This window comes from Thalassophryne amazonica, chromosome 11, assembly GCF_902500255.1.
Source record: "Thalassophryne amazonica chromosome 11, fThaAma1.1, whole genome shotgun sequence".
Lineage (NCBI taxonomy): Eukaryota > Metazoa > Chordata > Actinopteri > Batrachoidiformes > Batrachoididae > Thalassophryne > Thalassophryne amazonica.
This window is the reverse complement of record NC_047113.1, coordinates 17171813-17198142: the sequence shown is the minus strand read 5'-3', so window position 1 is coordinate 17198142 and position 26330 is coordinate 17171813. Positions and strand designations below refer to the sequence as shown.

The 26330-nt window shown below is 39.9% G+C and overlaps 1 protein-coding gene across 1 annotated transcript in view; it reads left to right on the top strand.

Moving 5' to 3' along the window:
• Positions 1–1102: 1102 nt before the first annotated feature.
• syce3 (synaptonemal complex central element protein 3) overlaps positions 1103–26330 on the top strand; it is a 37424-nt gene continuing 12196 nt past the window's right edge. The window contains exons 1-2 of the mRNA XM_034182143.1: positions 1103–1164; positions 1350–1455. Of these exons, the coding sequence (XP_034038034.1) occupies positions 1350–1455 (106 nt within the window). The 5' untranslated portion in view covers positions 1103–1164. The remainder of the gene's footprint in view (positions 1165–1349; positions 1456–26330) is intronic.

The following is a 26330-nucleotide window of genomic DNA, read 5'->3' as shown; positions in this document are numbered from 1 at the left end:
TTGTCATTGCACTGATGAATAATTTTTGAAATAGTTGTCCTGTCAATCGCCTGCTGATTAATTAACTAATCAATTCAATGGGGAATATTTTTATTTACATGCTCAGCCATTATTTACATTAAAAATATGGCAGTCTCTCTCTCTCTCTCTCTCTCCCTCAAGCACACACACACACACACACACACACACACACACACACACACACACACACACACACACACACACACACACACACACACACACACACACACAACACACACACACACACACACACACACACACACACGTCATGAAAAGCTGCAGAATAAGTAACTTTTATAAATGAGCATAAATGAGTGAACAATAATTCTTTATCCTTAAAGATAATTTCTTTTAGCTGATAAAACATGATTCTTTCAGGTCTTTTGCAATATACTCAAAACAGTTTGCATTTAAACAGATGTTTTTTAAGGAATTTTATTATTCAGTAATCATGCCATGTAATGAGCAGCACATCTACAAACTGTTCAGGTTTTGTTATTCTTACATTCATTTTGAAATAGAGGTTTGTATCTTGTTAACTGATATTTTACTCAGTTCTATTCTCTCTCTCTCTCTTTCTCTCTCTCTCTCACGTCATCTACCCCTAAACCTTTTAAAAACTAATGAAAATACAATATATACGCATAAATAAATACAAATAATTGCAAGCATGTCACCTTTAACCTTTAAAAATAGATAAGTTCTTTTCAGCAACCAAACAGCACAGCTTATTAAAACTGTTTAAAATCAGAATTTACAATAATTTTATGTTTCAGTATTTATGACGTAGATGCACAACTGCAAAGTCATCATCATCATCATCATCTTCATCATCATCTTCTTCTTCTGCTTCTTCTTCTTCTTCTTCGTGTTTTATAGTATTATTTTTAAACTGGTTTATATCTTCATATATATATATATATCAAAGTAGTTATCTGTGCCCTTTAAAGTGCCTTTAAAGTATCGTGCATTAAACTTCTAGTAAAATAAAAAGTAAATCGGGTTAGATTTGAAGTGCTTCGCTCCTTACCGGAGTGAATCATCAAGTGTAAGATTTCTGCATCCTCTTTTCTCCTCTGACTCCGGTCACAGAGGACGCTCACACTCTATCTCTCTCTCTCTTTTTCTTTTCTCTCTCTCACTGTGAGTTTTGCGCGTTTTTTTTTTCCATCTTTAACATAACGTTAGAAGTAGAAGAAGTAAACACTTGTTGGTAATAGCTCTCTGTGTGTTAATAAACGGCGTTTGTTCGACTAGCTGTCGCTCCGTCTTTAGCTAACAGTTGCTAAAAGCGGTGTTTTTAGCAAGCGGTGTTTGTAATTATTTAGATGGACTCTTCTGTTCCGGGCGACTTTCCACACAGCAGCAAAGACGACATGCTGGAGTTAAACAAACAGCTGGAGAAAATGATCGAAGACGTTGAGAAAATAGCAGGTTCGTTTAAAGCTGCCTTTTATTTTTGGTTTCATTTAGCTAAGCAATGTTTCTGTGTAGAATGTTATAGCATTATAATTAAATAGTCTCCTGAGACCAGGTGTTGTGCCAACCCAGCTAACAATGGAACGTTGCCTGAACGTTGCCTGAACATTACATCAAAGTGGCAGTAACGCTGCATCACAACGTTGTAGGAACGTTCATTTGTAGACTCTCCAGAACGTTCCAGGGATGTTGCCAAGAACGTTGCCAACCAACCAACCTAGAACGTTCTCAGGAGGTTGTGACACAACATTGCTGCAACGTTGTTGCAATGTCCCCCAAACACGAAGGAACACTGTGAACATTGCATGAGTCTGTAAATTGCAAGTTTATTACTTTAGAAGTATTATTACAATAGCAATGCATTAAGCCATGGACAAGTTCTCAGTAACTTGATTAGTTCTCATCCGCCCTCCAGTATTATTACAATTACAATAGCATTAAGCCAGGGATCAGTTCTCATCCGTGATGTGACCCATGACTAAGGTTCAAAGATTTTGTTATTTTCACTGTGCAATTGTATACACTAGAAAACGAAATTTCTTTTCTCAGTCAGTGACTTCAGTGCAATAAAACTTCAATAGAATAATTTACCTTACATAAATAAATAAACATAAAATAATACAGTCATAGAAACAGGTAAAATACACTCCAATCTCTCAGGTACTAAGTCAGGTGACATCATCCAGTATTATTACAGTTACAATAGCATTAAGCCATGGATAAGTTCTCAGTATAAAATGAACTAGAAGGGTCAACGTTAAAAACTGAAGATGTCTCCACCACCCACCCTTTAAAGCAGCAACATCAGTCCCGGATCCAGACTGGTTTGGACTGATGTAGTTGCATCGGTCAGATTTTTTTACGCATTGTTCGTCATCGGTAAAAAAAAAAACAAAAAAAAAAAAACCCTCAAATAATCCTGAACAGTGTCGAACGTGTCCCCGTGGTGAACACAGCTTTTAATTTGTTCCGACAATGGTGGGTGGATCAAAACAAACATAGCGTCAGTCCAGTCGAGTTGATGATCATGGCATCCAGGAAAAAAGTTGTGCAAGGAAAATTGGGCACTTATTTCATGTCTCCCCCGCACCTTACAGAGGGGGAGGCATAAGTTCTCAGTATAAAATGAATCACTTCTCATGTGACCCATGACTAATTGTGGCATCATCACTCATGGCACTGCCGTCCATGGCGTCATCATTCACTACACAATGGTCCATGGCATCGGCATCCACATCGTCGCCCAGGGCTTCGTCCACCCCAGCATCTGAGTCAGCATTAACACCAGTACCAATTCTTTCATCCTCCTTCTTTGCCTAAAAAACAAAGAAAACCATTCATAAAAATACTATACAATAACTTCTATAGTGCCAGTCCCCTCAGCACAGTGAAGTTCAAGGGCGCTCAACCAGTCCATGTATTAATATGCAGAATCCTTAATTCAATATCTCAATTTTTACAATTCATATTTTAATTTTTCAGAGGATACTATTCAATGGTTTCAATCCTATCTTTCGAACAGAAAGCAGCGTGTTGTTGTGTGGATGGTGCCAATCCTCTTATCTCCCTAGTTATGTTGGTCTTCCACAAGGCTCCATATTAGCCCCTCTATTATTCTTCTGTATAGAAATGATCTCCCCGATGTGTGCTCTGAACTAAATATGCAAATGTATGAAGATGACGCAGTAATCTGACCCAGGGAAAGAGTGACAAATATCTGTAGACTCACAAATGCACTATGTAAATACACAAATGACTACATAAAAACTGTCTTCTGCTGAACACCAAAAAACTGTATGTATGATGTTCACCAAAAGACCAATTAAGTTAGCCAGATCCCATGTTTTCTTGGAAGGGGAAGAACTGTGCTTGTGAACCAATTCAAATATCTCTGAGTGATATTAGACCCAAATCTTACATTCAAAAAACGTATCAAAAAGGTAAATCACACTGTAAAGTTCAGTCGATCTAATTTTAAACAGATAAGACCGTTTATTACAATAGATGCGGCCAAATCTTACTTACACTTCATGTCACATATAAAGTATTGCATTACAACAAGGTCCTTTGCAGGAACAACTGTACTGAAACCAGTAGAACAATTGTACAAAAAAGCCATAAAAATATTGGACCAAAAAAAACAAAAAAAAACGATTTCTCATCACCGTCCAATCTTAGAAAAATATAAGCTTTTAAGTTTTGAGAATTTCGTGCTATTTAAAATGTGCTGTGTACAGGTCCCTACACAATTTGGCCCCACTCCCTCTGAGGAACTATATTAACAGGAAAAGTAACAATGAAATTAACACCAGATCCTCCGCTAGGTGTGATTGCGAGATCAAATTTTGAAAAACTGTCTTTGCTCAAAATGTACTCTCTATTAGGGGCAATAGCACATGGATTACTCTGCCAACGACAATCAGGTTCAGCCCCACATTTGCTTTATTCAAGACACAGCTTAAAACATGACTGAAAGATAACCAAACCTGTAATCATTACGAGTTCAAGACATGCGAAAGCAATATACTTTCATATACACGCACACGACAACACATAGGTAAGCTTATGCACACCAGCACTTTAAAGAGATACTGCAGCTGTATCGAGCACTTTACTGTCGCGACAAAGCACTTTAATTCAGCATCTTATAATAAAACTGACTGTACCTGTACACACCTACAACTGAATTCTACCTCAGTACTTTCCTGCACTTTATATTGAGACAACAGCATTTTAACCTCCATCTTGACCGGAACAGATTAACTCCTCCTTTATATGGCTCTGGGTTATATTAAAATATGACACTGTATTATATTGTAAATTATCAATGTTTTTATGCTTGTTAAATGCTCTGTGTTTTATATTTTATGTCTGGAGACTGGATGGAAATTAGTATTATGCTAAAACTGGCATATTTACGTTAAAGTGTGTGCCTTATATATATACATATATATATGTGTGTGTGTGTGTGTGTGTGTGTGTGTGTGTACGAGGGCTGTCAATAAAGTATAGGTCCTTTTTATTTTTTCAAAAAACTATATGGATTTCATTCATATGTTTTTACGTCAGACATGCTTGACCCTCGTGCGCATGCGTGAGTTTTCCCACGCCTGTCGGTGACGTCATTCGCCTGTGAGCACTCCTTGTGGGAGGAGTCGTCCAGCCCCTCGTCGGAATTCCTTTGTCTGAGAAGTTGCTGAGAGACTGGCGCTTTGTTTCATCAAATTTTTTCTAAACCTGTGAAGCACATCGAAGTGGACACGGTTCGAAAAATTAAGCTGGTTTTTCGGTGAAAATTTTAACGGCTGATGAGAGAGTTTGAGGTGATACTGTCGCTTTAAGGACTTCCCACGGAGCGAGACGTCGTGCAGCACTCCCAGGCGCCGTCGTCAGCCTGTTTCAAGCTGAAAACCTCCACATTTCAGGCTCTATTGATCCAGGACGTCGTGAGAGAACAGAGAAGTTTCCGAAGAAGTTGGTTTCAGCATTTTATCCGGATATTCCCCTGTAAAGGAGATTTTTTTAATGAAAGACGTTCGCGGACGGGTCCGTGCGTCGGGATGCAGCCGGCGTGGTGCGGCGGCACGGAAAAGCACCTCCGTGTTGATAACCATTTGTAAAATCCAGGCGGCTTTTGATGGCTTTCAGTGGAAGTGAGTATCTGAGAAAACAGTTGGGCATGTTCCAACTTGTCCTTAAGGCTTCCAACAGAGGTGTTTTTCCTGTGGCGGAGCGTCGCGGCGGCTGCGAGCCGACGCTGCAATCCGTCCGCACGTCCTTTCATTAAAAAAAAATCTCCTTTAACAGTGGAATATCTGGATAAAAATGCTGAAACCGACTTCTTCTGAAACTTCTCTGTTCTCTCACGACATCCTGGATCAATAGAGCCTGAAATGTGGAGGTTTTTCAGCTTGAAACAGGCTGACGACGGCTCCTGAGAGCGCTGCGCGACGTCTCGCACCGTGGGAAGTCCTTAAAGCGACAGTATCACCTCAAAATCTCTCATCAGCCGCTAAAATTTTCACCGAAAACCAGCTTAATTTTTCGAACCGTGTCCACTTCGATGTGCCTCACAGGTTTAGAAAAAATTTTGATGAAACAAAGCGCCAGTCTCTCAGCAACTTCTCAGACAAGGAATTCCGACGAGGGGCTGGACGACTCCTCCCACAAGGAGTGCTCACAGGCGAATGACGTCACCGACAGGCGTGGAAAAACTCACGCATGCGCACGAGGGTTCAAGCATGTCTGATGTAAAAACATATGAATGAAATCCATTTAGTTTTTGAAAAAAATAAAAAGGACCTATACTTTATTGACAGACCTCGTGTATATATACTGTCTATAAACAATTGTACGTTCATTAATATGCACTGTCCCTGTCAAATAAACCAATAATGAATGAATGAATTCCAATTGTCAACACAGCCAAGTGACAGTTACACTATGGAGGGAAGGTGAGCCCAAACAGATAGGTTTTAAGATGTTTGCGGAAAGAGAATACAGAATGTGAGGAACGGATTGAGAGAGAGAGAGATTGCTCCAAAGAGCTGGGGTGCATGTGAGCCGGTCACGGTCTTTACTCTTGAAACAGTCACCACTGGACTGGGATTTGATTGAAGGGAATGACTAGGTGTGGCCATGGTGCTAGTACAAGTCACCTGTGAGTTGCTGATGCCATAAAAGTTTAACTACTTACCCTCTTTGCTGCATGGCACAGTGTTTCAGTTAACGCATCATCGATAGCATCTGGTAAAATTTCCATCTTGTTGCTGAAGGCTTCTGTCACAAAAACAAAATAAAAAACGGTCTTGTATTTCCTCTTTTTAACTGGGGAAATGATAAAATTGTTTTTAATTGCTAACTAAAATTAAATGATGCAGTGAGACACCTTGATAACTTACTCTTCATAACTCTGTAGAGAGTGAGAGGCTGCAGGGCTTTCTTCCCTTTCCATCCTTTGAGGCTGACGCCAGCCTACAACCGCCACATCCCAATTTCACCGAGCATCGTCCTGGCAAAGGAGTTCAGCATTGATCCAGATAGCTGTTTCAGCAGATTCACCTATGACAGAGTAAAAAGAAATATGTGTGCAATGGCAATATGCAACTTTCATGAAAATAACCACTTCTGCAAAAGTGTTAGGAACAATAATTTACCACTTCCTCCTAAACTCCTGGTCCTCCAGCGTTTTGCTGAATTGGTCCAGCTCCTCCGTTGTTTGAAGTCTGGCTGCATTATCTCCAATGCAGTCAGCTTCTTCAGCAGCCTGATTCCTCCACAGTAGTTGTAGTATGCGGTCCACCTTTGACTCCAGTCTGTCAAGTCACTGCGTACCATCTGTACAAAGTTGCTTCCAGTTTAGTTTACATGAAACAGCTCCAATGCTGCTGAAGCAGGAAACACATATATAAACACAACAGAACTACGGATCAGTTAATAGGCCCTCTCATGCAATGAAATTTGATGACATGGTTGTTTGTATAAATACATTATTAAGATGGCATCGAGCTGGCAGCTCGGTTATAGAATGAGTTTGTAGAGGGGCAGCTGGCTCTTATTAACAAATTCCATAAAACCTGAAACATATCTGTGCCTCTCGTGTGGCCTTTCAAAGGTAAAATGCTCAGCAGTTCTTTTACATTCATGTTGTCAAAAACATTCTAATAAAACACATAGCTGAGCCACGTCCCAGTATCTGTGGATTCATCGAATTGCAGAGAAAAACCACACATACCTCAATACTCATTCCTCAGTTGCCGATCATATCCTCGCATAACTCGCATCGTCGTGAAACAGACTTTCTGAGAGCTGCACATCCTGCAGACACGATCCTTCTGATTTTTAAAATCGGCAAAGAGCAGATCTGCCAGCTTCTATGAAGCTTCTTTCACAATTCACCATCCTTGAATGATTTCTTTCTTTTTGCCAGAACACGGCTGGCACGATAAGAAGCTGTGGTTGCAGCCTTACTGGTGGTATTTGTCCGGGGGAAAACGGCCTGTTATGCTGCAAGCCGGCTAGAAAGCTAGCATCGTAGCTCTTGTGGATCGTCTTAAAATGCCACTCCAAATTCCCTTTCTTTGGTAATGCCACGTTTGCATTGCAGATAAGGCAGATGGAATTTGCCATTTGAATAAACGAAAAATAATCTTCCTCCCACTCTGGATGAAAATGATAAGTTTGGGATCTTTTTCCTCTGCCATTATACGCTCGCGTCGCTCTCCACTGTAGCACCTCACGACCTCTTGACCTGCGCATGCGCGATAGAAGAACCGCGGGAGTTCCCCCCAATGCGATCGACTCCGGTCAATCCGGACTAGACTATCATCGGGACGGTAGGCCTACTAAAGTATCCCTGAGAATGAAAAACTTTCGGAAAATAAGCAAGTTATAAAATATAAGTGTTAAGAAAGAAAATACAAGAATCACTTTATTTAAATTTACAACAATACCAATTCACCAGCCTTATCAATCAATATATAGATTGATAAGGCTGGTGATTATGTAGTTAATAGAACGTCCCCTCAACGTAAGTACAACGTCCAAAGAAAACGTCCAAAAACTGAACAAGGTAAACGTTCCTGATTGAAGTTGCCAGGAGGTGGACAGAACGTTCCCAATTGTGCAACGAAAATGTAACTCCCAGCAACGTTGCAAGGACGTTCCGTGTTAGCTGGGAACACCGGTGCGTCTTTATTTCCTCTGTAGTGATAAAAAACGTTCTATTGAAAGATATTTTTTTCCTCGGTTCTCAGGAGGATATGGCATCGTCAATGTGTAAATATCCAGTAAACAGAGCAGTATTGTTATAGTTTCACTGTTAAATCTAAAAAATATATTATTATTATTTATTTTCGGTCTGTGACATGAAACATTAGTTTGGGCTGATTAATTTACTTAACCCCATTTATTTTAATGAAATGGCTACAGGTACGGGAGACATATCCCCAAAACATGACTTCTACGGCTTCATGACTTCTATGACTTCTGTGTATGGTCAGCCCAGTGCACGATTTTCTTTTTTTTTTTTGTGCTCCTGTCACAAAAAGCACCACCATTTTCATGACACATTTTTTTTTTTAATTTTGCTATTTATAAGCCTCCCCCTTCTCCTAAACTCTAACCATAACCCTAGTATACGTGTCCCTCCCCAAACTATAACCCCCAGGACCCCACATCAACTCACATTCCAAAATGAATTCATGCCCCGTCACAAAAAGTGCCCCATTTTCGTAATGCCGCACGAACTGCGGTGAGACTGGTTTGGTGTGATATAAGCATTACAGAGCTAAAACAAACATTTGGATATACGGGAGGAAGAAGTTCAAGTGTAAAGGGCCTTTCATACCGGATGCTTTGGAAGCGTCGGAGATGTCACAAATCGGTCTAAAAAGCATTATTTTCAATGAGACGCATTGCTTTTAGAGATGACAGAGGCGTTGCGTCAAAAGCCGAGCTTAACCCGACGCGTCTGACGTGAGTGCTCATTGCCGCTTGTCAACAGGCTGAGCGGTCAACAGTTCAACCCAGTTCCAACTTTTTGCCGCTCTGAACTGTGACGTAGTCTTCGTGCTGTCCACTAGGAATGATGCGTCAGGCCCAAAACACGAAAGGCAGAACGGAGTGGCACAGAGTGGCAGAAAACCACTGATCTCTACAAAAAGATCAGTGCAGAAACCACTTATCTTACTTAAATAATGTGATTGCCTTTAATTATGATCAGGACCGAGTCTAAAATATGAATTTGACAGTGATTCTGACGTTTTAAAATTGTGCACCATAAGGGAGAGCTTCTACCTGTGCAAATGTCTTTTGACTTAACTTGATTCGTGGCCATTTTTAATGGATCCATTCATTATGTTAAAATATAAAATGAAACAGCTTTTAAAAAAATAATAAATAGTTGCTGTTTAAAGAGCTTTTTATTTAGAAGCAGGTGATGTTATACTGGATTCTCGGGACTAGATGAAGGTCTCTTTCTGCAGCTTTGATCTCTGGTGGTGTTGTTGAAGACAATTTTCCTCCTAGAGATGTTTTATTCTGATTGGACTTCATGGTGTTCAGCTCATCAATGGAAGTTTTTGAAGTGCTCTGTATTTAGGTAGTCTGCAACAGCAAATGTGTCCCGAAAAAAAGTTATTTAAAGTTGAGCTTTTGTAGTCTCTGAAAAAAAGCTGTAGCTTTATTTGGTAAAAATAAAAAACACTGAACATTTACAAATTAAAACATTCACTCAGATCAACTGTGCTAAAGGCTAAGCTAACGTTAGCTGATCATTAACCTTCACAGCAGTGCAGTAAACTTCACATTTTATTTTTATATTATTCTCACCTCGATAAAGGTGCAGATCTAAGCTCCGTTGGTCAAACTGAGAGTTTGCATATATCCACAAAGTGGGCAATTTCAGACTGAGTGGGCCTACTCCATCTCCTCGGCTGCCTGCCTTGCTCTGCCCAGGGATGATGCCTGAACCCCGGCTTCTCCATTGTCAGCGGGTTGACAACAGAGGACTGACAACAGCGGGTTGTCAGTCCTTCCTTCTTCGGCGTCACTCTGAAAAGTAGCTGAAAAAGCTTCTCCCAGCAGGGTGATGGGAGAATCGTTCTACTGCTGTTTTTTAAAGCTTTTTTGTGGTTCAGGCAACGCAAAGTCAAGATGGCGATTGCTCAACTTTTTTGGGGGGGTTGTGTAAACAGAGTGTGACGTAGCAATCTCATCACCCTTGCCGCTTCCGAAGCGAAAGCGTCTGATGTCACGACGTGTTGGGAAGCATTGCCTGACGCATGTAAAGCGTGCAATGTGAAAAGCCCTTAAGGGTTATTATGCTGCATTCCACTGCATGTCGGAAGTTGTTAAATGGTAAATGGACTGTATTTATATAGCACTTTTCCATCTGCATCAGACGCTCAAAGCACTTTACAAATGCCTCACATTCACCCCGATGTCAGGGTGCTGCCATACAAGGCGCTCACTACACACCGGGAGCAATAGGGGACTAAAGGCCTTACCCAAGGGCCCTTAGTGATTTTCCAGTCAGGCAGGGATTTGAACCCATGATCTTCTGGACTCAAGCCCAACACCTTAACCACTAGACCATCACCTCCTCTTGTTGATAAATCAGAGATGGTATTCACAACACCCAGTTTAAATGTGTTCCAGTGCATCTGCTGAAAAAAGGATATCGATCTCCTTTCTTGCAATACATTCATTCACCATCTTGGGATTTGGACTGTCATGTTTTGTGACCCACGTCTTAACCGAGAGCAACACCAACATCCACAACTAGATGGCAAAGTTTGTTATGTGTGTAGGGAAGAGGTTTTGGTTGATTTACGATTGTACAGACAGAGTGCATTAAGTAGCATATGGGTAATATTTTGCATGGTGGTGGTGGTCAAGAATGTGCTTCTTTTTGGTGTGGAAAATTCTTAGTTTAAACCCTACCGCTGCCCATTCTCCATAAAGTATGAAGTTGCATCAGGGAGGGCATCCAGCATAAAACATGTGCCAAGCCGACATGCAGATCTAGCTTGGATCTTCTGTGGTGACTCCGATTGAAAACAAGGGAGCAGCTGAAGGAACTTACTTGGAAGCGAGTAACAATTTTAATTTCAATGTATTTTAATTTATATAGCACCAAATCACAACAAAGTTGCCTCATGGTGCTTTACACAGTAGGTCTAACCTTACCAACCCCAGAGCAAGCACACAGGCAACAGTGGTGAGGAAAAACTCCCTCTGAGGAAAGAAACCTCAAGCAGACCAGACTCAAAAGGGTGACCCTCTGCTTTGGGCCATGCTATCCGACACAAATTACAAAACAATTCACAATACAATATCCAGGAAACGTTGCCGGTGCACAGGACATCAGGTGTTCCAAAGCAGACACCACACCCATCTCTGGATGGAGTCACACCTCAAACAGAGAGAAGAAAATCAGGCATCAGAAGACAACAAATACAGTGTAATTCATCACCATTAAGTCAACAAGGAAAAACAAAAGAAATACTAATGGCCCAGTCACACGGCACTTAATGAAGGGCAACGAAGCCCAAACGAAACAAGAAATAAGGACTTTCCTTGGCATCATTTAACCTTCACTCAGCTTCGTTCCTGCAGCCGGCGCTTCGTCAGGATTTTAAACTGTCGGAAAAATTTTACCGAAGGGCAGCAAAAACCTCAATTCGTCTGTATTTCGTTTTGCTGTTGTTCTTGATGTTTTTTATCGTTGCTTAGTTTTTGTAACATTAGGGTTAGTTTGACTTTGTCGACCAGCTGAATGTTTTTCACACAGTGCAGAAGCCAGTTTGTGAGCACTGCTGGTGCTGGTGCTGCTGCTGCTGCTGCGTTCATGTACCTTCAGAATTTACAGGGCAAACTCAGCCTGTTTGCTTGGATTTTTAATCTAGGTGGGGGGTCAGCTTCAATGGGCTCAGGCACCTTATATAGGCCAGAATTAAAATTTTGTGTGGATACAATTAATCATTTTGCCACAGGCAACTGCTGAATTTGAAACAACAAAAAAGTTGTGTAATTTCTGACGGTACTTGAACACAGCATCAGCGTCAGCAGCAGCAATTCCTGCATGCGCTTTTTTTTTTTAATTAAATATAACAATATGAGTGTAGGAATGACAATCCAGCCCTTCTGTACATGTGGCAACAGGTAGATAATTCAAATGATTATATAAAGAGCTGCTCTGGAAGGCAGAATTCACATTGTGAATCAGCTGCAGCTAGTGGAATAACTGCACATGGGGAGTCAATGCACGGCATTCATACGGACAAATCAGTTTACTGCTCTGATATAATCAGTCATCTTTACACTTATATTTATTCCCTCTTTTGACAGTTTTCTGTTATAAAAGAATATATATGGCTTAGTAACGTAATAGTGATACAGCAGTGACCACGGCACACCAGTTTTATTTTTTTTTATTGGAGCAAGATGGAGTGCGCAGCATGTTGACAGACAGTATGGATTCTGATGATGGAGACGATCCCTCTTTTGTTCTGGATGAGGAACCAGAGCAGGTGGACCAACCGACGTGCACTCAGATCTCCATAGCTTCTGTTTGCAGTTTCTCCAGGACTCAGCTCTGTCCCAGTGCCGAGTCCTGGAATGCTGAGATGCAGACACACACCGCTCCAGCTGTGGCTCCAGGTGCATTTTTTGTTTAAAGCGTCGAGATCAATATTAGCTTCGGTTTCGTTTAGTTCCTCTTCCGTCCCTTTTGCGCTCTTGCTTTGCAGGCTATTCAGTGATAAATCTCTTTTGTCCACCTTTCTCAACAAAGTGTGATTTTTTTTTTTTCCCCTTCATTCAGGAATTGTTGTGTGCCATGTGACTGGGCCATAAGGTGATCACCGGCCACCAGCCCTAAGCTTCACTAAAAGATCCAGAAATTAGGTAAACTTGAAGCCACAGCCCGCTCTGTTTACTAATAAAATGAATTGAAAAAGTAAAAAGCATAGTAACATACTACGCTAGTATGCTAGCCATACGAAACGGAGTAACCACAATTCTTACATGTGTGCAGATTAACTGACACAGGCTGCAAAGAACAACAAATACGCAAGATGTGACAGGGTTGAACCAACAGTTCGAGATGCAAATTTTTCAGTTGCCTGGATGTTTTTGTGGGGAAAATGGGGAAGAACGTCTTCATGCACAACAAACTTTCCATCTTGGTCCACAACTCAAGTCAAGACTCGTCAGATATATTTATTGCATAAAGCCAGCTATCAAATACTAACAAATAAAAACTAAAAATGACCAAAAAGATTATTCTTTTTACTGCTCACTGTGTGTTGCCATATTGTAGTGACAGACAGATTGGTCTTCATGGCTCTTGCTAGAGTTTCTGACTTGAATGGCTGTTCCAAGTTGGAGCATGTTTTTTCTGAGTTCTGCATACAGTCGAATGCAGCATTAGTGTTAGGGCAAGCATTAAGGAATCGAAGAACATGGAAGTTACCATGTGATGACAATCAGCCAGTCAGAGGTTTTCCATCTCCTGTGACTGCAGCCAGTGCCTTATTTTAAGCCCACTAACTTACAAAGGTTCTTCCATTTCACAGTGGTATTATTTGCAGTTGTTGTATATTTATCATATCATACTGCCAAAAAAAAGTCTTTGTTTGATGAAGAGCTGTAACTAACAATTATTTTGATAATTAACTAATCTAACAATTATCACTTTAATTCCTTAATCAGGTGCAAATTTTTGCAGTGATTAATCACATGCTCCCAATTAAATATTCAGCTTGTCTTGTTGCCCCCTGTCAGTATAAGGCATGCACAACTTAAAAGGCATATCTCTCTCCAATCAACAATATCTTTAAAAAAAATTATGTACTAAATTATGAATCATTACTTCCAACTCTTTAACTTGTGGGGGTGCTGACGTAGCTGACAAAAATAAAATTAGCTATACATGGTCAGAAAAATGCACACAGATTCAGAACTGTTTTTAGCCCCCAAAAATTATGCAACCTCCAGGTGTTGACTATTCGCTGTCTTAAGGTCACTCCACCCATCTAGTTACAGTCCATTTCATGACTTACACCAGTGCACACAGTCAATCTGGGCTACTTTTTTTTGTCTAAAATGTAGTATGTCTTAAATTTGACTTTCAAGTCAAATTCTTGTATTTTCTGGTTAATATATGTTGGACATAAAAATGTAGCATGTTAGCTTAGCACGACCCTGCGGCACAAACCACAAACATGGCTGTTTTGCCAGAAAAACACTTTGCCATAAAATCCGTGGTTTGAGTCATGTTTTGAAGACCATTCTCATGCTGTTCTGGGCTTCATTTCTGCAGTCTGTCCCCAAGGCACTCAAAAAACAAACAAACAAAAAACTCTCACTTTCCTCCTCAAAGTGTTATATTTCGAAAATCTGTCCACCTAATAAGCAACAGTAGTCGTTTTACTGCATCCTCGTAAAACACACATTTTAACCATTTTGATGTATTCACCAACAGAGTACACAAAAACACTGATTTCATACTGCAAAAAATTCTGTTTTCCCCCATTTATTTCAGTAGAGGCCATCGAGGGGGAGTAACCGTACATGATGTTATCAAAGTCCAATTTTATGAGAGGTTAATTTTTCTGAGCGTTAATCAGCAGCAGGTGAAATCAGGCTAAATTCCCCATGTTTATGGCTCAATTTATCAGGGCATATGGTACCAAAAATAAAACGCAATACATCATTATTCTCATAATTCTTTATTTAGATTATTTAGCTCATTTGACATTTTATTTATGAGTGATAAACACTTTAACAGTAAAGCTAAGTATGCTGTGAATGATCTTTTCTGAGTTACATGTTAAACAAGGGGAACTCGTGGCTGAGTGCAACTGTTTGCTTGTACAGTGAGATATACAACTGGCCAGTGGTGGGCACACCTAACCAAAAGGTTAGCTTCGATAACCATTAATCTGCTAACTGAAAAGTTAACTTTTATAAAGCTAAATCAATGAACCCATAAAAATCTAGCGGAAGTTACAGCTAAAAGCTAAACCAATAACATTCAGTATTGACTCCACTACACTGGCAGCTACTGATACTTCTGAATAAATTCAAAGGCAATCACAAACAACAATGAGCTAGCGCCTCTGTCTAAGATCAGCCTTCTCTCAGCAAAAGAGACATGATGACCAGAAAGAAAGAAAGAAAGAAAGAAAGATCATTTATTTGCGCAGCGCTACAGTCATGCAGATGTGTCGGAGGAGTTATGCACAGCAAGGCAGTTTTGACTTATGCTTAAAATGTTAAACAAACTAATTCCGCACAGGTTATCGAAATTAACGTCACTTCTGTCGTTTTTACGAAGTGAAAATATCAGCTATATGTCTTAGTTTTAAAGTAATGCACTAATTTTGAAGGTTTTAGTGTTTACAGATACACATGCCAAATGCATTATGGGAAAATGGAGCTTCCTGTCATCAGTGGTTGGTCGGTTTATAAAAACCAAAACACTGTAAAGTTGCTGTAATGTGTGTGTTGGTTTTTACAAATAAATCTGTATTTGTAAATATGTCATTTTTTAATTTGTAAAAAAAGGCAATTTGAAAACTGAAAATTCTGTTTAAGTGTGATTCAGCACGTATAGCAAATGTGTGGCAGTTGGTATTCACGCTGCCATGAACACTGCCATCTACTGGATGGGAGTGTGAATACCAGTTGCCACACATTTGCTATATGTGCTGAATCACTTGATGGGACCACAGAATTTTGTTTCTCATAGTCTGAGAGTCCTTGCGGTGCCTTTTGGCAAACTTCAGGCGGGCTACCCTGTGGCTTTTACTAAGGAGTGGCTTCTGTCTGGCCATTTTGCAGCAATTCACAAATCAGGCCTGTATGGTAGAGATGGTTGTCCTTCTGGAAGATTCTCCTCTCTCCACAAAGGAATGCTGGGTCTCTGACAGAGTGCCCATCGGGTTCTTGGTCCACCTCCCTGAGTAAGGCCCTTCTCTCCAGATTGCTCAGTTTAGATGGGTAGCCAGCTATCAATCAATCAATCAATCAATTTTTTTATATAGCACCAAATCACAACAAACAGTTGCCCCAAGGCGCTTTATATTGTAAGGCAAGGCCATACAATAATTATGTAAAACCCCAACGGTCAAAACGACCCCCTGTGAGCAAGCACTTGGCTACAGTGGGAAGGAAAAACTCCCTTTTAACAGGAAGAAACCTCCAGCAGAACCAGGCTCAGGGAGGGGCAGTCTTCTGCTGGGACTGGTTGGGGCTGAGGGAGAGAACCAGGAAAAAGACATGCTGTGGAGGGGAGCAGAGATCGATCACTAATGATTAAATGCAGAGTGGTGCATACAGAGCAAAAAGAGAAAGAAACAGTGCATCATGGGAACCCCCCAGCAGTCTACGTCTATAGCAGCATAACTAAGGGATGGTTCAGGGTCACCTGATCCAGCCCTAACTATAAGCTTTAGCAAAAAGGAAAGTTTTAAGCCTAATCTTAAAAGTAGAGAGGGTGTCTGTCTCCCTGATCTGAATTGGGAGCTGGTTCCACAGGAGAGGAGCCTGAAAGCTGAAGACTCTGCCTCCCATTCTACTCTTACAAACCCTAGGAACTACAAGTAAGCCTGCAGTCTGAGAGCGAAGCGCTCTATTGGGGTGATATGGTACTACGAGGTCCCTAAGATAAGATGGGACCTGATTATTCAAAACCTTATAAGTAAGAAGAAGAATTTTAAATTCTATTCTAGAATTAACAGGAAGCCAATGAAGAGAGGCCAATATGGGTGAGATATGCTCTCTCCTTCTAGTCCCCGTCAGTACTCTAGCTGCAGCATTTTGAATTAACTGAAGGCTTTTTAGGGAACTTTTAGGACAACCTGATAATAATGAATTACAATAGTCCAGCCTAGAGGAAATAAATGCATGAATTAGTTTTTCAGCATCACTCTGAGACAAGACCTTTCTGATTTTAGAGATATTGCGTAAATGCAAAAAAGCAGTCCTACATATTTGTTTAATATGCGCTTTGAATGACATATCCTGATCAAAAATGACTCCAAGATTTCTCACAGTATTACTAGAGGTCAGGGTAATGCCATCCAGAGTAAGGATCTGGTTAGACACCATGTTTCTAAGATTTGTGGGGCCAAGTACAATAACTTCAGTTTTATCTGAGTTTAAAAGCAGGAAATTAGAGGTCATCCATGTCTTTATGTCTGTAAGACAATCCTGCAGTTTAGCTAATTGGTGTGTGTCCTCTGGCTTCATGGATAGATAAAGCTGGGTATCATCTGCGTAACAATGAAAATTTAAGCAATACCGTCTAATAATACTGCCTAAGGGAAGCATGTATAAAGTGAATAAAATTGGTCCTAGCACAGAACCTTGTGGAACTCCATAATTAACTTTAGTCTGTGAAGAAGATTCCCCATTTACATGAACAAATTGTAATCTATTAGACAAATATGATTCAAACCACCGCAGCGCAGTGCCTTTAATACCTATGGCATGCTCTAATCTCTGTAATAAAATTTTATGGTCAACAGTATCAAAAGCAGCACTGAGGTCTAACAGAACAAGCACAGAGATGAGTCCACTGTCCGAGGCCATAAGAAGATCATTTGTAACCTTCACTAATGCTGTTTCTGTACTATGATGAATTCTAAAACCTGACTGAAACTCTTCAAATAGACCATTCCTCTGCAGATGATCAGTTAGCTGTTTTACAACTACCCTTTCAAGAATTTTTGAGAGAAAAGGAAGGTTGGAGATTGGCCTATAATTAGCTAAGATAGCTGGGTCAAGTGATGGCTTTTTAAGTAATGGTTTAATTACTGCCACCTTAAAAGCCTGTGGTACATAGCCAACTAACAAAGATAGATTGATCATATTTAAGATCGAAGCATTAAATAATGGTAGGGCTTCCTTGAGCAGCCTGGTAGGAATGGGGTCTAATAAACATGTTGATGGTTTGGATGAAGTAACTAATGAGAATAACTCAGACAGAACAATCGGAGAGAAAGAGTCTAACCAAATACCGGCATCACTGAAAGCAGCCAAAGATAAGCTATAGGAAGAGCCCTGGCGCATCCAAATTTCTTCTACAGATGATGGAGGCCACTGTGATCATTGGGATCTTCCAAGCAGCAGAAATGATTCTTCCACAGATTTGTGCCTCGAGACAATCCCATCTTAGGGAGGAGGTCTACAGACAATTCCTTTGATTTCATGCTTGGTTTGTGCTTTCACATGCACTGTCAACTGTGGGACCTTATATTTAGACAGATGTGTATCTTTCCAAATCACATTGAATCAACTGAATTTACCCCAGGTGAACTGTAGAAACATCTCAAGGCAGTGGAAACAGGATGTGCTTGAGCTCAACAAACAACACAACAAAAGGTGGAAAACGTCAAGTCCTATGAAAACTTTCTGGATGCACTGGAATGACACAGAATACAGTCAACATCTTTAATATTAATAATTGTTTTTATTCTGGGTTTTTGTCATGTTGTTTGTTTTGGGACAGTGTGTCTAATTACGAACTGATTACAAACTGAGTTGAGTGCCTTGATTGACGGATGGTCACACCCCCTTGAAGCATTATGACACCTGGCTCCTATTAGTATTTAGGCTGTACCATCCATGTCTTTTCAGGACTCTGATGAAGATGTGACTTTCACATCGAAATGTTAGTCCTTTTTGTATGTTTTCACCACCTTAATAGATTTTTCAGCACCTACTTCTGTGTTGCACCACCTGCTTTTCTCTTTTACAAGTCAGTCGTACCTGGTTGCACTGGATTTTTGTGCTATACAGAAGCACGGACAACTCTCCTCTTTTGTTCTACAGTCAACATCAACTTGCCAGGTACAGGGAGTTCAGACGTCTGCCTTCTGACTTCATGATTACAGTCGTGTATGTTTCAATAAGCAACTCAGTCTTGATCACACAGTTTTGGCTAATTATAGGCCCATTTCTAAACTGCATTTTTTGTGTAAGGTTTTAGAAAAAAATTGTTTATTGCCAGTATGGTGGCTTAATGGTTAGAACTGTTGCCTCAGAGCGAGACGGTCATGGGTTCGATTCCCACCTGTGGCGTTTCTGTGTGGGGTTTGCGTGGGTTCTGTCCGGGTGCTCCGGTTTCCGCTCACATCCAAAGACACATATGTTAGGTGGACTGGAAACTTAAAATTGCCCGTAGGTGTGCGTGCAGGTGTGAATGTGTTTGTTTTTTCTATTTGTGGCCCTGTGACAGACTGGTGTCCTGTCCAGGGTCTACCATGCCTCACACTCTGTGACTGCTGGGATAGGCTCCAGCCTCCCCCCCACAACCCTTGATTGGACTAAGCAGTTGAAGATGTGTGTATGTGGGATTTTTATCAGCTACATCAGCACCCCCACAAGTTAAATGGGATTCTGGAAGAGTTACAGTCAGGTTTTAACCATTTCATAGCACAGAGTCTGCATTAGTTAAAGTCTTTAATGGCATTCTTCTCGCATGTGACACTGGGAACTGTGTGTTATCTTGGTTTTGCTCAATTTAACGGATGATTTCGATATGGTTGATCATGGTGTTTTATTATCTCTATTGCATCGCTTGGTGGGCATTGGTGGTACGGTGCCTGAGTGGTTCTGGTCCTATTTGACAGGATGTTTTCTGTGAATATTGGTAGCTTTGAATCTTCTGTAGTCCCTTTGTCATGTGGTGTTCCACAGGGCTCTGTTTTGGGGCCTTTGCTTTTCTGTCTATATTTATTGCCTTTGGGGACTATTTTTAGAAGACATGGGATTTTATTCCACTGCTGTGCAGATGATCGCCAAATTTATTTGCTGGTGACTCAGGGATGGTCAATTGTTGAAACAGTTCAGGTCAGGTCAGCTGAGCAGCTGCTCCTGCAAGTGCCTAGGTTGAAAAGAAAGCTCAGGGTGGACAGGGCATTTTCTGTTGTTGCTCCCAAACTGTGGAACAGCCTGCTCTGGGTGTTAGGAGGTACCCTCATTGGTCATTTTAAAAAATTTTGTTTCAAAAGTTAGCTTTTTTCCTTCGCTTTTGACACCAAGGCTTAGTGATCATTTAATTGCTTTTAGTGGTTCTTATCATTTTTATTGTATTTGTTTTAATTTGGATTATGTTTGTAGTGTATATCACCTTGTCTCAGTGCTGGTTGTTATAATGTGCTTTATAAATAAAGTTGGTATGGTATGTAAACAGGGAGCCATATAAGGCTCAGATCATATCACTCTTGTTAAAATTTGTTCTTTACTTGTTCATTAACAAATGGCACATTATTAGTGTGTAGAGCATAAACATTACACTAATGGCTGGAGTACCATACACTTCGTCTACCTTAGATTTTTTTTTAATACAGTGCTGGAAGTTCAACATACTGTTACTTTTTTAATAGTTTGATGGTATCTTGGCAAGTCAAAGAATAAAGATACACTTTGCTGACAATGGCCCAAGTTTAAATATTATCCCAGCTAGTTTACCAGCATAACTAATGCTACTTGGCTCAGTCTCAACCACATTCCTCAACGCTCCCAGTTCCTCTCATTCTGGGGTGTTTTCAGTGTTTAAAAGACTTTCATTATTGAAATAGTAGTTGATTATTATTATTATTATTAATTCATTGTTTGTTTGACTAGCTATTTCAGCCCCTAGTGTACTGCTCTGGCAGTCTTGAAATATCAGGTGTAGCTCAGAGTGGTTAGTGGTTTATGTGGTGTGTCCAAAAGCTGTAAGCTAAATATCGCAGTTACAGCTGTGTGGTAGAGTGGTTGTCTCTTAACTTTGGCTAAGGACAGCTATCCAGCTGCTTTGCTATCATCCAGGCAATTAATGAGGAATGAGTGAATAATTACTCACAACACCTACCTCCATCACTAATTAGTGGGATACATTGGTAAAACATAGCAGCAATATTAAGTTGTTACAGTGTGCTGTTATTATCTGCTGTTATTGTTCTGGGGATTAGCCATTCATAGTTTGTGGGCCCAGTGGCCACTACAAGAGATGCATTGTGTTGTTTTCCTGACTTTATGGTTACGATAAGGTACCATAATTTCAAGACTATAAGCTGCTACTTTTTTCACACGCTTTGACCACTGTGGCTTAAACAATGTTGCAGCTAATTTATGGATTTTTACAGGCTTTCTCATAAATTGAAATGCGTCAGTTGATGCTGTCAGTTGATTTCCTGAAAGCCGCCCCCCTTTCAAGCTGCAGTAAATCACCCACAGATATAATATAAGGTCTTACCTGTTTGTTTTAGTAAAGAAAAGTCCCTGTTCTGATGTTTTTATTCCTCTCCCTAAGCGAAGTAACAGGTGCTTTTCTGGAAGACATCTCACTCAGCAATTCTCGACATTTCTCTGCGTGTGACATTGTTAATAGCAAAACAGAAATATCCCAGACAGACAGAGTAAAAGGAATGCAGTTATGTCCACTAACGAAGCTTCGGAGCTTTTCTTTGAAAGCCGTGGCTCGGATTTACAGAGGAGACGACACACCCCGAAACTCTTAACTTTTTCAGAGTCTGTCAGATTTTGGAACTTAAAGTGCCGTGATGCTGCTCTTTGTGTCACAGCTGCTGGTTTACTGCTGCTGTGATCATGGACATGCCTGGACACGCCAGATGTGTGTCTCGTATTGCAACAACTCAGAAGACGCTATTTTCAGGAGATAATGGACTCTAATGTGCCACAATCCTGACAGAATTAGAGTGGAAGGCAGAGCCCCGATCAGACATTATGCGTGCGCATAATATTCTTTATAAGGAACTATTTAAAAGAGAATTAATAATAATTAATAATTAATTAATAATCCCTTAAAAAACAGCTAGCATGCGGGTTAAAATGGCAAACACTGTTTTAACCTCATGGGAATGTTTTCAGACCTGTCACTAGCTATGTGTGTTTGGGCTGCCAATAATGACTATTGATTAATCTATTGTCTGTTTTTTCTGATTGCTCTGTTCATTTAAACAATAAATTTTTCTCCAAAACAGTGGCCAATGCCATTATCAGGCCGTTTTACAAAATGTCATGGTAACTTTTTTCAGTCTTCTATCAGCACCTCTGCAGGAACATACATAAAGAGAGGAAACAAGAAGGATATTTGAAGGATTTTTTTTTTTTATAAAGGCAAAGTGCCTTCATTAAACAGCTTTAATTCTCAAGTTTGGAACTACGTCACCAGGCAAAGTGGCCAATCCAAAGGCCAGAATTCGTGCTTCCATGACAACATGCTCGGTCTGTTTGCTGTTTTATTGAAATCAGACGTTTTTTTTATTGTCTCTAACTAGCTTCTAACAGCCAGCTGACAGCTGTCATTGCCTCAAACACAGATTTATACACTAAGATGACCTGAAATGAACCATTGTATATTAAAGTGACTTTATTGATGAGTCTGACCCCTTTGAAAAGTGACCAAATTACATGTATTTGCATGAGCTGCAAAAACCCGCCTCTCAAGGTTAAACTGCCTGGATACTGACCTTGAGAATACACACAGAAAGAACACAAATAAATGTAAAGGTGCAGTTTGCCCTAAGATCATTTTAATGTCTACTAGTTTCCTCTCTGTGTACGTTCCTTCAGAGATGCTCGGGGAAGGCCAAAAAAGTTACTGTCACCTTTTTTAAAGTAACATGATTATCATGACAGCTGACTCTAGCGAGTGAAACTGTTGAAGTTAATATTACAGTAATAAACATCAACAGACAGTAGCGAAGGTAGTTTCTGCTCTTTCTTTGGCAGGAGGTTAGCAGGTAAACTTTCAATTTTTTTTTTTTTTTTTGTGATGCTGTTTAGATATTTATGGAGTACATTCATGTTCGACTTGGTTTTTCTAATTGTGTTTTTAGCTTCTTGGTTTGTAACGAAAATATGTGTTGCAGACCGATTGTCATTGTAATTGGTCCGATATGGGAAAATATCCAATTTGCAGCTAATTAGAGCACACATAGATTTTATTCAGGTTATGTACCCACTGACACTTTGTAGAAATTGTGGGAAATTTGTCGTTTTAAGCAAAAAACAGTGTTGTCAAGTTAAACTGAGTCGCAAGGAATACTGACAGCATGCATTTCACAGTAAAAGTATTTGCTGGCATTAAACATTTTATTGTGAAATGGTGTGAGCAACATGAACGATGTGATGTTTTTTAACTTTGCTACCAGTAACATCAGTGAGCCACACCTGATATTATGTGCAAAGAAATGTGAAATAACACATTTAACTGAGTGCTATTCTCAAAAGTTATTCTCCTGCAGTCTGTTTTCTCACTTTATCCTGACATTGAAGTTACAGCTCTTTGCCAGAGTTAGCATACAGTCGCCACAGAGAGTGGCATCTTGGAAGTACTAATGTTACTATGTTAATGAAAATAAAGGTTTCAAAATAAAGATTTTGAAAGTTAATTCCCAAAATTTTCATAATAAAGGATGTATATCATTGTGCCATGTGCAAGCCATACCAGAAAGCTGAGGTCGATTTGACAAAACAGAGAGATATGCATGCCACATACCCACACACAGACATTTCTTGCTTTATAGATAGGTAACAATTTCTTAAGACTAGTATCTCACAGAGTGCCAAATGCTGACGAATGTTGCAATTTTTGGATTCCTCAACTCGGTTGCCGAAAATCAAGCAGTGAATGCTGATGAATGTAGTGATTTTCTGCTGCCCTTGAGGAAGAATTGGTTTGTGTGGCTGCTGCTGCAGCTATCCTGCTGGAACAACAACAACAAAAAAAAGACAGGAAGAAAAGATACATTGTTTGGTTCAGAAAGTGCTTGTGGTTTGTGCTTGGGATGGCAGTAGCTCAGTTGGTAGAGCGAGCCGTCTTATGGCCGAAGGGTCGGCCGTTCGAATCCAGCTCCCAACCAGTCAAAAAATCTGCATATTGCTCTTGTGTCCTTGGGAAAGACACTTAACCCACCTTGCCTGTGTATGAATGAGGTGGTGGTTGGAGGGACCGTAGGCGCAGAATGGCAGCTTCCATGCTTATCACCATCTATGTGTGTGAATGTGCAAGTGAATGAATAATGCAACTTGCAAAGCACTTTGGCTGTCTTGAAAAGTCATTATTATTATTATTATTATTGTGAACCAGAAAGAACTTTGGCAGCATGTGTTAACAGCTGTTAACTAATCCTTACAACTTTTTTACAAATGCTTGCAACTATTTGCAGAAAAATTAATTTACTATGAAATTTTGAACATATTCAAACTTTGCGACCCTAAATATTGTTTGCAAGCTTTTACAAACCCTGATGAAACCCAAAATCTGCTGTGTTTGTCAGCATTTGCTGCTCTGTGAAATATGGGCTTAAAATCTGACCTCGCAGGGACAGGTAGCCAGTGACGGGAGGCCAAAATTGAAGTCATATGGCCAAACTTTCTACTCATAATCAAAGTTCCAGCAGCAGCATTTTGAACCATTTGGAGACCTTTAATGCTGGACTGTGGTACGCCAGAGAATAGGACACTGCATTTTGTTTTTGACTGCAATCACCAAAGCAGTTGCCATAAGTTGAGTTTTTTTGGTTCCCAGTGGAGAAGGGAAGACAAGGCAAATGAGAACGGTTGTGTTGGGCAGGTTTTAGACATATTTAATGTGATGATGGGGCTGTACCTGGAAGTAGAATTTTTTGCATCATATGCTCTTTCCTTTAACCCCCATTATTGCCTACCCTCAAATGAGACTATAGTCCCCAATAATCCAATTTTAAAGAGACAAAAGCATGGATCAGAGTCTCTGTGTCAGCCATAGACAGGATATGATGAATCTTCACAATGTTACGGAGGTGATAGAAACCCAACACAGTGATTTCTCGAATGTGTAGGTCACAGGACAGTGTGGGGTGGAAGATCACCACAAGGATTTTCACTTTTTCACTGTGATGTGTAACACATAGGGATGGGTATTGATAAGATTTTATCAATATCGATGCCATTATCTGCTTATCGATCTGATTCCTTATCGATTCCCTTGTTGATACCTCTTGTGAATTTTCTGTGTACTAAAAGTAGGCTTTACAGGTTTTCTATGTCAACAACATTTTAAATTGGTCACTGGATACTTGATCTCTGGACATAAATAAAAATAAATAAAATCTGTAGTTTTTGTCAAAAGAATTTCCTTTCAGACATTTTGGCATGAGTTTCTCTCCATACCTCTGAGCTGAGCCCAGTCGGCTGCTGCACGTCAGCGCAGGATGTCTGGTTTTGGGAGGAAAAATACATTTTTGATCAATTGCAGTTTGTTTGTATTACAACATTTGGAAAGAGGTGTCAATTGATTTAAACGGCATTTTGCTTTGAAGTTATTAATTGTGGCTGGATTCTATCGTTCTAACCTGACTCGGCAGAGAGCCGCGCAGCGTTTGGAGCTGTGTGAACAGAATGGAGGACGATTCTCGTTTCTTTCTCCCAACAAGACAGGAGTCCCAGTTAGTGACTTTAATCCGCACAAAAGTGACTCACGATTGACATATTCAGAGATGAACGTGGTGAATAACAAAAAAGCTGTAACCCAAAATTACCCCCCAACACCACCCACAAGAAAATGTTTAAATTCTAGAAACTCTGAAATGCAATCTGGGGCTATTCCAGACAATAAGCTGCAGTGAGTGCAGCATCCATTTTGGTGAGAAAAAATCCAACTTTCCTTATTCAAATTCATTCCAGTAGTATTCTGCTCTTACAAGGATGCAGCAGTTTTCTAGCTTGGCAGATAGTTCTGGAGGAAATCACTGAAGAAATAACAAACTGAAAATATGGTTTGACCGAAACAAACTGTCATTGAACTTAAACAAGACATGGATGAAATGGAGGTGTAAGAGTCACTAGGTGTTCACAGGAAACACTTATTTATTTCTGTATGTATTTATTTATTTTCATTGTTAGTTGGTTTTATCTTTTCTGTTGTGTTTTTTTTTCATCAGGTTCTTTTTGTCTCTTTCTCTAAAATTGTATTGTAGCATTATTAGTTATTATGAGTTATTATTACTAGGGATGTCCCGATCAGGTTTTTTTTGGCCCCCATCCGATTCCGAGTCATCTGATTTTGAGTATCTGCTGATACCGAGTCCCGATACGATACTTTAAAAAACTGAATGAACAATGAACAAATGCTAAATATATAATAATTTCATTTTAATCACCTTATTTTATTATTTATCACTTAAACAATGCACTTCTCCTTGAGGTAGCTTGAACAATCAAGTAATAAATCTACCAGACTTAAAAATGTACATATTTCCATGTTACTTTATTTGTCTAAAAATAAATGTCCAAGGTTCCTTATGTTAAACAAGAAATTATCTAAT